General features: G+C 35.1%; 1 protein-coding gene across 1 annotated transcript in view; it reads right to left on the bottom strand.

Moving 5' to 3' along the window:
* DNER (delta/notch like EGF repeat containing) overlaps positions 1 to 13,046 on the bottom strand; it is a 122,279-nt gene that overhangs the window by 65,125 nt on the left and 44,108 nt on the right. Inside the window, exon 2 of the mRNA XM_062005721.1 lies at positions 9,692 to 9,988. Within this exon, the coding sequence (XP_061861705.1) occupies positions 9,692 to 9,988 (297 nt within the window). The remainder of the gene's footprint in view (positions 1 to 9,691; positions 9,989 to 13,046) is intronic.

Genomic DNA, 13,046 nt, shown 5'->3' with positions numbered 1-13,046 from the left:
ATTGCTATGAAACACCTGTGAAAACATGAACAACAGATATCCAGAATATGATGCAAATAATAACTCTTAGGACACTCTGACTCAGGCAAGACAAATACTCGGTATTCACATTTCCCAAAAATATCTGGATTACTCAATTCACCATTGAATTCTCTGGCTCATATAACCAGAATAAATGCAGTTTATGAAAATAAAGTGAGATGCAATTCTATTACATTTGGTCAAATAAATTTTGGAAAAAAGGTAATACAAACAGTACAATTTTTCAGTCTCGGATATCAACACTATGGGGCTAAACACTCATAAAGGAAATGTGTTATAAAAAAATTTTTATCTGCTAACATTTACATTTTCATTTTCTTTAAGAAACTATATGACTGTTGGAACAAAAGGGAAAAAAAAAAGAAAGCAACACCTCTATTCTCATTCATTTTTATACTACATCTAAAACTTTGCTCACTTTTTAAGCATTTACCTGCTTTTAGATTTTGTGTGTCTGTTATCGTGCAATAGAAGGAGAAAAATATAATTTAAGCATTTCACTTACCTTACTATTCAACATTAGAAGTTTGTAAAGGATGCTGATCTCTTTGAAATTAGAATTTTTTTAAATTACCAAAAAGAGCAAGATCTGAACAAAGCAGCTGCATAACAAGAGCTGAGATTTAAACCTTGAGAAAACAGGGGGGAAAACCCCAAACTTTGGATTGTAAATGCAACAGAATTACGCATAACTCAGCATGAAAAGCATACATAGGGAATATTTCAATGGTAATCAGAAAAGCAAAAGGCAAAGTGCAAGATTTTGACCCTTCTATTAAGATATCTGTAATGCTTCATGTCTTCCTCTATCTTGGAACTCCATTTGTAATTGGCCCTCACTTCATGCTCAAAGTATCTGCTAAAATAATCATCTAAACCATCAGGACACTAAAAGCAGGATTTTACAACAGCTGAATTTATATATATATATATATATATATATATATATAGTAAAAAACCTGGTACTTGGATCAGGCAAGAAAAAACACAGAAAGTAGCAGTAGCTATTATAAGGAACAAGAAATGGTTCCAGCAGTGTCCTATTTCAGACAAATACTATGACCACAAAAATGATAGCTTTGACACCTAAATTAGGAAACAAATTGCACAATTTTTCCACAGCTGTGGGAAATTGGTATAATGATTTTAATATGTCTCTCTCCTGTCTTAGCAGAGCTCTCTGCAACACTGAAAGACTGAATAATGAGGGTAAAGAAGACCAACACATTGCAATAAGAAATGACACTCAGAAGATGAAAGCAATCTGTAAGTCTCACCAAAAAAAAAAACCAAAACCAAACTGCTATAATGGGTGGGAAATATTTAAAACAGAACTCCCTGGAAGATATACTTAATTGACTTGCAGAAGGTAAAATAAAGAGCATTCCTATCCTAATTTCTCTTCAAAACATTAAAAAGAAATATGGCTAAAGTAAAAAATACAAATAGACCATCTAAGGTAAAAATTTTAAAGAGTATCTTAAAAAAAATTTACAGATGAGTGCAACGACATCAAACTCTTCTAAAATTCCCCTGAAGCATTCTATAGCCCAGAGCCTATAAGGCAGTAAGGAAGGCAGTAAGGAAGCTTCTTGAGGAACAGACTCACAGATGCAAGACAAATGATGCAGCTACTTTAAAAATTGTCACCAAAGAAAACAAAATCTTCATGCACCTGCCTAAAGTATGTTTGGGAGCTGCTTACAAAGATAAGCTCCTACACCAGCTCTTCAGAATATACTGAAGAGCTGTTCTTCTGTATATTACTTAAGAGTTTAAAAATGCTTAAATATCAAATTGGTGACAGGAAATACACAATATCTCTTTACACCTATGTTCCATAAGTTTACACCTAAAACATTTTGGTTTTTTTTAAAAAAAGTGAACATATATAAAAAATAGCCAGAAGATTACCTCAGCAGGCCATAAGCAGTGATATAGTAGAGACTGATTGCAAAGGAAATCAGCTGTTGTACCTAAGAAGACAGCAACAGACTGTTCTGCCGTATTACAACTTTTCTGATAAAATTAGTGTGCATTGTACAGATACTCTCCTGCCATACACACCAACCAGAATAATGAGATATGCACTCAATTCAACAAGTGCTGAAATACATACATAAATCCCAAGGCAATATTTTCACTTGAGTGCCTTTATTACTTTGATAAATTAAGTGTACTAGGCTTTGATTCAATGAGGCTAAGAAAAGTAACATTCATACGCTAAGTCTGTATTTATACTAGGATACATATATGCAGCCTCTCAGTACTGAACGTGGCTCTCTGAAGGTATCTATTCTACATGAAATTTCATAGTATGTTTCTTGGAAAACCAATCAGTTACAATTTGTAACTGTACAAGGCCTTATCCACACAGGCAGACTAATCCTGAAGAGTGCAAAATACACCCATTCTGCTATTGTGACATGTTTGCATTTCTTCTGTATCTCAACCCCTTGAGTTTAAAGAACTGTGGAAGGCTTTTACTTCTTGCAAAACATGACATGTTTTTCTCAAACTTAAAAGTGGTCTGTAAGTGGAATGACCGAATTCATATTAGCTTTAGCAGTTCCTCACTATGCTATTAACAAGATATTAATGCACATTTCTGAAAAGTCAGATATTTCCAAACATTGGAAAGTTTGTCCAGTTACCTTGCGAACTTTCCATCTTTCAAGGTATGTAATACTCAACTGAACATGGTTCTGAACAACCTGCTCTAGATGACCTTGCTTTGAGGAAATGGGTTGGATTCAACAGTCTCCGAGGGTTCCTTCTGACCTTATCTATACTGTGATTCCATTAGTAAAAACTCACTCCATGAGCCAGTCATCTACTAAGTCCTGTAATTTGTCATTGTAACTTCGGTGACATCATGGTTTTCAGAAAGCCCCACTTCAATATACAGAAACAGTTCTTCATTGTGAAAATATCCTCAAAGGTTACACAAATAAGTACTGCATATGTGGGTATATATTTTTAATTGACACCTTTTTTCTGTGCTAGCTCTGAAGGTTCTGTTTAACTTCTTATCTTTCCATCTCAAAAAGCCATTCTAGTTTTATTTCTTAATGAGGCAACAATGAAATCTGCATGGTCTTGCAGCCAAAGACAGTGGGGCAAGTTAATCCGGAATTTAAGAGAACACACAAAATCACATATCTTTTCCATACATCATTCTTGAACTAAATAGGAGAGTTTAATACAAGCTCGTCTCACAGAAAAGATAAATGCTCCAAAGAAAAATCTCAAGTCTCAAAAGTTTAGACATATTGGAAAAGTCATTATGAAAATGAGTTCTACGGGAAAAACAAGACGATATTCTGGAGTGAACTCCCATGAAAATTGACATGGTTATTGAGAAAGACAACCTTTCATTTCTTCAGTAGGACAGAAATGAATGGATTATGAGGAATGCTCATACAAATGCTAACTCTTTCAAATATTCTTCCAATAGATTACACATTAAGTTTCAATTCAATAAAGTAAGTTTCACAATGTGCAGGTTTGCCTTTTCTCAACATATAACCACTTTTCCATCAGTATAAGGCCCGCAGGATTTCTTCTTTTCCAATCCTTTAAGGGTAGCAAGAGGTATCTCTTCTTTTCTAGGAGATAGAGTATGCTTGTCAGCCTTTCTTATGCAAGGAAAAATTAACACATGAAAGAAATAAACCAGGTTAGATCCTGACTATAAGATTTTGAATGGCTGGCTGTGAAGAATTAAAAAGGACCAACATAAGTAGGAAAATAAAAGGCAATATAGTAGAATCATAAAAAGGAGATTAATTACTATCTTTTTGTAGTCAAGATGCCAATCAATAAAACAAGATCATTTCTGGCACAGAAACCCCATTCAGATAGAACAAAATTATTTTTAAAAAAATAAAATGAAAAGAAAAACAGTTCCCTTGGACTGTAGCATGGAAAAACCACTCCTGAAAATCTAGTATCACATAGCTTAAAGGTCCACATAAGTGTGTTTGTTTTGCTTTTCCAGAGCTTCACATGGGACAAAACTTGAAAGAAAATAAAGGCTTACTTCTAACATACCCCACTAGTGGGAGAGAAGAGCGTTTAGAGTAGGAGTAGTGCTTCTCTCAGGAACACCAAGGGAAGACTGACAGACTGCATCCAAAAACAGTATCAAATGACGAAAGCTTGCCAGTTATTGTAGCACTGAAATGTGCTGCTTATCAACCCAGTGAATTCTATTGCTAGCAGTTTGTATTTCTAGACTTTGAAGAGTCAGCATTCACACTGCCAAGACAGAGCATTCTGATGCATTGCAAACCTCTAGATAAAGCTACCAAAACTTTGTATTTCTGCCATGGGTTAATAATGTGAATATTACACCAAGAAGTAAATGTTTCAGTAGGCACAGAAGGTTATCTTGCACTTTCTCAGCCAGGTAACCTGGATGGTCATATTAGCCTGATGCCTCCTTGCCTCAACTTCATCAAATCTGCCAATCAGTCTGTACTGATTTTGGCAGGGATATCATTAATATTCTTTGCATTAGCTTTCATGGTGCAATGTTTTGGACTTGTGATGAAAACAGTGTTGATAACAGGGATGTTTTAGATATTTGCTCAGCTCTATTTACAAAGCTTCAAGGCCTTTTCTGCCTCTCAGACTGCTCTCCCAGCAAGTAAGCTGGGGGTGTGCAAGTTTGGGGGGACACAGTAGGACGGCTAATCCCAAGTGACAAAATGGACATCCTATACCATATGATGTCATGCTCCTCAATAAAACTGGGATGTGGAAGGTAGGCATTGGCTAGGACTGCTGTTGCTCAGAGACTGGCTGGGCATCAGCCAGTTGGTGGTGAGCAATTGGGGTTTTTTGCATCACTTGCTTTTCATTGTTTTGTTTGGGGGGGTTCTTTGTTGCTTTCTTTTTCTTTATTTTAAAATTATTAAACTATATTTCAGCCCACATGTTTTTGCACTTTTGCCCTTCCAATTCTCCCCTGATCTCACTGTGTGGGGGAGTGAGCAAGCAGTTGTGTGGGGCTTATAACCCATGATACGATCATTGAATAAATGTAATTTGCTTGAACAAATAATGGTCATTTCTTATTCCAGAGTGTATGGATTTGTTCTGGATAATAAAGGCAAATACTGTGGAAACATGCTCATTGAGCAAAAATTCCATATAGTCAAATCTTTACAGGTAGCGTAAAGTCACTAGAGAGTAAGCTAGGATCTTATCTTCAACCCAAGTCTGTCAAGACATCCATAGATACTTCTGCATTGAAATATTGAAAGGCAGTAAACACATCAGGTGTGGGTTTTTTGCTCAGACTCTCAAAGACTTCAAGATAAAATGATTCTTGAAGGAGTAGTTAAGAATCAGATATTTTTTAAAGACAGCATCAGATAACCAAAAGTCCTGGGCCCACCCACCAATAAAGAATCAGATGAGAAAGGTTTTGGTATCTCGACACAATTGTACTCTCAAGAATATTCTAATGGGTATTTCTGTCCTTTAAGGGGATGTGAGAGTTTTGATTTTCAAATAGCTAGTATTTATGACTATCCATTAAACACTTTTAGACAATGGAACATCCTAAACTGAAGTTTGTAAAAGTTTTGTTTTGAGCTTATTGAGCTTTTAGAGATGTTTTGGTTTGTGTTTTGAAAATTGATATAATAAAGGCTATCATCTATCCAGAGATGCTTACACCAAGATGTCTATCAGAATGGCATTTGCACAGATAGTTCCATACACAAATATTGTAAAGAAAAAATTAGTGAAGTTAGAGATTTATCCAATAAGAAAGTTAAGATTAGTCTGGCAAAATCAACGTTTCCTTCAGTCTCCTTATTTGTTTGTATGATATCTTTTTCTAAAAGCAAAAGAAAAACAATAGTCTTCCGAAATACATCGTATATACAGGTATAAGATCTGTCCTAAATCAACCTAAAAGTTATTCCAGTTCTTTAGCTCCAATAGCAATCATAAGAGGGAATGCCAAGAAAACAGTATAAGAAAAGGCCAAGTATTTTTCTTCCAGCCTCAACCCATTACCATGGTAAAATATTTTCTTAAGCTGTCTTTTCTAAGGGTGGAGTTTCTATGTATTAACAACCTCAAATGGATCTCTTATCCATGATTCTGTTCAGCCTCCTTCTGCACCATAGCATACTGAACAATGCACAAATATTTAGCAATGTGTAAAGCAGTCAAAGATTTAAAGGTCTCCATTTCAAGCAGAATTATTCCTTAAGCATATTGCATTGCTGCAGAGCAGGAGCACTCTGTTTCAGGATTTTCCACCTAACCTCCCTTTAAAAGCTTAGTCAGTAAATTTTAATTTACTGACTAGGAACACAAGTAAAACAAATGCTGTCCCCATTGCAAGGGGAATTACAAGTTTATTGTAGCCTCTAATTATTAGTTCCAAAAGCTTGAATTTGAGCAGTAGTATTGAAATATAAATAAAAGGTTACACTAGAATTCACATGCTCAGCATTCTAATACCTGGGTGTGAACCTGCCTTTACTGCTTTGAAAAAGACATTGCCAGCTATTGCGAAAAAGTAATATATAAGAGTATGGTACTGCTATTGGTATTGAGTTTGCACACAGAAACCTCTGTTGGATTTTCTAGTTGTGTAGGATTAATGAGATGGTTTCTTATTTTCTTCTATTGTTGACTAATATATATCTTTTCTACACTATAACAAAGATGATCACTGAAGTGGGAAAACATGGATTGCTAGTTGTATCTCTCTTGCAAGTGGAACAAATTAGTTGCCCAAAGTGGAGAAAAAAAAGTTCTCTTTCAACAGCTGAGCACAAAGATAAAATTCTATTATACTAAAGAAACCAACCAACAAGAAAATTTCTCTCTTAATTATCCATGCTTGTAGCCCTTAATCTGCATATCAGAAAAAGAGTAATTTCTATACAAGGAACCTCTAAGAAATGAAAGAGTATCCAAAGACATCTGTATGTCATCTACTGGTTCAGACATTATCATGAAGGTTCAGTCAAGCACACACTGACAAGTGCATCCCTAATATCTAAGGAATACAGAAAAAATGGAACTCTAGATCATGCCTCTCTTAGATAGATTACTTCTCTCAGGTATTCATTTTTAGAATTTCCAAAACTTTCTGAAAAAGCTTCCATGGAAACTTTGCCCTTGCAAGACAGTGAAATCTTTCATCTGGAGCAGTTACGGCAAAAATTTTCTCTGAACAGACAGACAAAAGAGTATGAAGAACAGTAGTTCACTTGTGGTATCAGTACAGAATAAAGTGAAAAACAGGCTGGCTGAAGATTGGGGAAAAAAAACCCAAAAAACCAAAACAAAAAAACAAAACCTCAAACTCAAAATCAAACCAACACAATAACAGCAGCCTTTATTGCCTCTGAATCTCAAGGAATATGAAACCAGTAGATTTTTGCAATACAAAATATTATTACTCTATTTTTTCTTTCAAAAGGGCAAGAAATGATCAAGGCTTTTAAAGCTATGAGGAAAGGTAGTATTTTTCTGTTTGACAAGTTAACACTTGACTCTTGAAGCCTCCACCAAAGAGATTTTGGAACACAGACCTTCAGGCAAATCAATTCTCTCCAGTTTAATATAGATAAGAGACAAAGTCTTGAATCAGCAACTGAAATCTCTTTCTTTCAGATAAGCATCTCTCTCATTGTGAATTCCAAACAGCAGAAGGTCATTATGCTACAATAGAAAGATTGTAAAAAATACAAGATCCATCATGATATATTCAAAACACATCAACACAAGTAATTTCATAATAGGGTAACGAGTAATTTCCAGTAGTGTTAATAATGCACTTATAATTGATAACATGTACTTCTCAGGTAACAGAAGACATGCAGAAGGGTGAATTTCAGCTACTAAAATACCCACTTGTCAATTATCTGTTTGGCTGAAATGCTTAGTGAATCCACCTAAAATTTGCAGGCAGAAATGTTATTTTTACAATATCAGTCCACAGATTGAGGAAGATAGACAAGGTAAGTCTGGTACAAAGAGCATGCCCTTAACTGATCAGGACATATGGAGCACCTGTGCAGAAATCACACTGTGTTTAAGTAATGAAAGCAGATCATTCTTTGCTTCTGGTTCAGTGCTCTTGCCAAAATCTATACTTGTTGCCTGACATATGTTCTTCTGTAAAATAATAGATATGGGAGATAGTATTCCAAGGTCTGTTCTCCAGATATTATCCATGAGAACTCCCACTGAAATGGGTTACAGCCCTATAACTCCCAGTACTTCAGGTATAATCTGAGAGTAATAGCATATCAAACACCTATTTTATGTAGGTTGATTTTACTTTCAAAAATTGATTTAAATAAGTGTTACAGTAAAAACATGAACAAATTTGTTTGGGCTAGCAAAGAAAAATGAAAAATTTTTTGCAGGATTAAATTCATGCCAGTTAATTTTCTCATTCTTTAATACATGAAAGCACCTCAGAAGAATTACACTGCTTGAAAGACTTCCAAAGCAGATACACTGCTGACATTTTAGCTGCTTATTTCTGAATAAACTCAAATGAAATTACAGTACTCTACAATGCATTTTTAATTAATAAAAAGATGTCACAAAGATTTTCATTCTTTGCCTACTGGAATCATAATATTTCTTTACCCCTTCATTACTCCTAGTGCTTGGTACTAAGTTGATCCAAACAAAAAAGGCACTACCATTACCACGAAAAGAGATGCTTGCTCATATGGCAGGCTGTTCTTTGGGATGCATTTTGCACATACGTAATATTATTACAGGTGAGTAATCTCTGAATCAGGCTGGAGACTTCCAGTACCAACTGCTATAGGAACAGCATATGCAGAAGTAGTGGTCATGCATATCAAAGTAAGAGAGCAGCAATGAAGAGAACTGCAAATCATCCTTCCAGTGATGGACTTCAAAGAAGGGAGAAGGATGTTCATGAGACAGAATGGACAATACATTAAAAAGTTAAAGAAATAATAAATTTTTCTATGTTTCTGAGCAAATATACTCTTTATATATTTGGGTTTCCCACATAAAGGCTAATAGTTAATAGTACTAGGTAAAGTTCGATACTTTTCTTAAATTTTTGCAGACAGTACAGCCTGTATGACATAGCTAAGAATTGCTAAAAAAAAAAGCAGTGCACAAAACAGTAGAAAGCAAAGACTACATTTCTTAAGGATCGTGTTTCTTCCACCACTGTTGCATTGCCTAGAGCTATGAACTATGTAATATAATGACTACCACTTTTAATCCTCCAATAGATATGTTTTCTTAACACTGCAAGGATACATTTTTCAAAACAATATGCAATTATAACTGAAATAGCAAAAATATATAAAGCATTTTGCTTTACTTCTTGATTTTCCTGAATATATTCAAATTTGGAGATATGGTGTCATACAAAGGACTGGAAGAAACAATATTACACCATTTCAATGAAATACCTAATACAACACTTTGGCCAATTTAAGCCAAGTTTTGACAAGTATCAAATTTTTTTGCATTTCATTTTACTAGCATAAGAACTGAAAGCATATCTTCAGTCCTCTCATGTAGGCATTCATGAAATCATGAACAAATGACAACTCAACAATAACTTAAAAGTTCTTTTTTGTGCCTTGTTATTTAAACAGATATTTCTTACCTCTGTTTCATCCCATTTCAGATCTATAACTCTCTGTCCCGCTTTTGGCTGCCATGTAGGTAAAGTCATAGTTGCTCTTGAGCGAGGAAGAACAATGTCAGGTTCCAAGGTGGATGAGACTTGTCTACTCTGTCTTGGTGATGTTGACTCTGTCCATTCAGAGACTGGAAGGCTCTGAAATGAGTGTTCACAGTTTGTTCCTTCATAGCCTTCAGTACAGAGACAGAGGTAGCCATCACCACTAGTGCTGCAGTTGCCATGGTGACAGGGGTTGCTGGCACAAGGATCTGAAACAAACTGGGAAAAACATATCATATAGGTCAATTACTGCATATACAGAATTCATTTCTGAGCTTTAGAAAGATCATAAAGCAGGATTCTTTTCCCCTCCTGTGTTTACCTTCTACAGACATTTATGAACCAAGCTCTTCTTTTATGTATTTTCAAGGAAATAAAGTCAAAGAATTAAAGAAGAAAATAGATTAATCTATATTGACCACATTTGTCAGACAATTTAATGGTAATTCACTCTCAATGCATTCAAACAAAGTGATACACACACAGCAGGGACATGGCCAATGCCACAGGAATCAGGGATTTTCAAAAAAAAAACAGTTTAAAGGGAAAATCTTTCCAGGGAAAACAAAAAACATCTAGAAATTTAACACAGTAAACAAAGCTAGGAATGGGGCATATAACTCACACAGATAACCAGGACATAAAGCAGCTCTGTGTTGCCAGAGTTAACTGCATCACACAATTCTATTCATGGACACAATTTCCATCTTAGAACAGCTTAGAACAGCTGGGCCTTTTACCTGCACTTCATTTAGTGAACAGCAGTTTCAGAATCTGATTCATTCTGATGATGAAAACTTCCTAACAGCAATTAGAAAGCTGGTGGAAAAATATGTTTTTTAAAAATTGAATCTGTAATATCATAGCACAAGACTGAGCTCAGTGATGTAGGCAGAATCCTGTCATAGACTTGTCTGCCACCTTCTAATTTTTAGTTTAAATTCGTCTACAGCTAGTTTGTACTCAGTTCCTTACATCACCATTGACTTTCAGGTTAAATGTCTTTTCCCTCTTCTATGCTGATGCTTACTTCCACAATGTGTTTACACAATATATTTATAACCTCTTCCTAAATATGCCATGCTTGTTCAGTCTCCTTGTGGAGGACAAGCCTTCTATTCATACGCTCATTTCTGCACCTCGGACTTCAAAGTTTAGCACTGCCTTTTGTAAATGCATCAATACTTTTATTTATCCTGAAAATAACATTCTTAATATTACCTAAGAAATATTTGCCTTAGCCAGAGCTAAATCACACCGCTGACTCACTGTCATCATTTGACCAACTAAGACAGTCAGCCAGTTCCCTTATTTGTCTTCACATCAAAGTGACAACCCATTGATGGAAACACAATTTCTCAGTCTTTAAATGCAAATTTCACCCAAGTGCTTCAGTCCTAAAGGTTACCCAGTTCTTCCTTGCACAATATTCAAGTACTTTCCTGCATAAGCAATGCTGCTTATTATATTGCTCAGTACAGCACTTCAGTTATTAATTATTAAACTTTTTTTCAATTATCATAGGAATTACACAAGCTTTTTATATCATTAATGTTGTAAAAACAAGCATTGGATCTGCACTAAGAAGTTTACAGTTCCATCAGTTCAAAGACCTGATGTCAAGGACATCAAATCCTAATAACATTGTACTTTTTATATAAAACAGTACTATTATTAACATAAGCTAGAATTATTTCTTTGGCTAGAATTTTTTTATACCTCAGCTTCTGTAAAGGGTGTGTGTCAAGAGGATGGAGCCAGGCTCTTCCAAATGACGTCCAACAACAGGACAAGGGGCAATGGGTACAAGCTGGAACATAAGAAGTTCCAAAGAAACATAAAGGAAAGCGTCTTCCCTGTGAGGGTGAGGGAGCATTGGAAGGAGCTGCACAGATGGGTTGTTGAGTCTCCTTCTCTGGAGACATTCAAAACTAACCTGGATGAGTTCCTATGTGACCTGCTCTAGGTGGTCCTGCTCTGACAGGAAGGGTGGACTAGATGATCTTTCAAGATCTCTTCCAATCCTTAAGCTTCTGTGATTCTGTAACATTTTTTAACTGAAAACAGAGGAAACATTACTATGAAAGTGAACTTAGGAGACTGATGAATGTCAGATTTTTTACTAACTGATGCAGAGGAGTTACAGGCCATGGAAGATCATCCATAATATGTGGTTTACTCATTCATCTTGTGGTTCACTCACATCTCTGAACGTCATTTACTTTGCATGGTGACACATTTCATAGAAACCAGGTGATACATCAGACACCAGGGTCAAGATTAGACTCTTCTTCATTTTTAAAACTCAACTATATAGCAAGTTTATATATACTTAATATACCAAGTATTAAGTGTGGATTTTTATGATCAGATGGGCCTATCTTCCTAAAGTCTCTTTCACCTGCAAATCAACAGACATATAGTCTCAGAGAACAATTTCTAGATCACTTCTCTACAAAATAATATGTGATAGAAAAAAAACCAATTTCCAGGAAGGAATAAAACCTAGTTCAGTTCTATGGTTTGTCAATTGCATTTTAATCTTGTTCCCAGTGCCAAGCAGAAGAGATTTTCACAGAAATCTCCTTTTCCTTTAAGAGCGTTGAAGATAAAAAATGTTGATGTGTGAACAAAGCTCAGTTCAAAAATTGTCTCTAAAAGTTTTTCATGATCTAGAGGCTTGGACTAGATCCAAGTTTTGAAGACATGTAACTATATCATTGTTGGATAAGCTCTTTACTCATTCTTTCACAATTAATCCAAATCCACATTAACCCATTTTTTATTAATAAATCAGTATTTATTTTGTTTTGAGGAAATGTAGTTTTTCTCATCACATTTCAAAGGCTGAGGTTATTATTTGCAAGCCTAGTGACAAGAAAGAAAAAAAGAACATTTTTAAACAATGACAAAGTGCATTTTTTCCCTTAGTGAATCTATCCATTCACTTCACTTCAAAAGGAAAACTATAAATACTCTGCAATACATGCTACTTGCTGTAACTGTTTTAAGTTTGATTAGAAATAGATGTGCTTAACAACAACATCTGCTTACTGCTGACCATGCCACACACTGAACACCTTGTATCTTATGAATCACTACTAACCTTCCACACACAGTGAAAGTTCAATCAATTAACAATGTTTGGTTTAGATGAAGAATAAAAAAGGTGCATGTAGATATAGAACTTCAGTCATGCACTTTATCAGAATTCAGTTTCACAGGATTTTAACTTACCATTCCTTTTTCTTAGTTACTATTATTTCTAAACTTTGTT

This window comes from Colius striatus, chromosome 12 (assembly GCF_028858725.1).
Source record: "Colius striatus isolate bColStr4 chromosome 12, bColStr4.1.hap1, whole genome shotgun sequence".
NCBI classification, from domain to species: Eukaryota; Metazoa; Chordata; class Aves; order Coliiformes; family Coliidae; genus Colius; species Colius striatus.
This window is presented reverse-complemented; position numbering and strand designations above follow the sequence as displayed.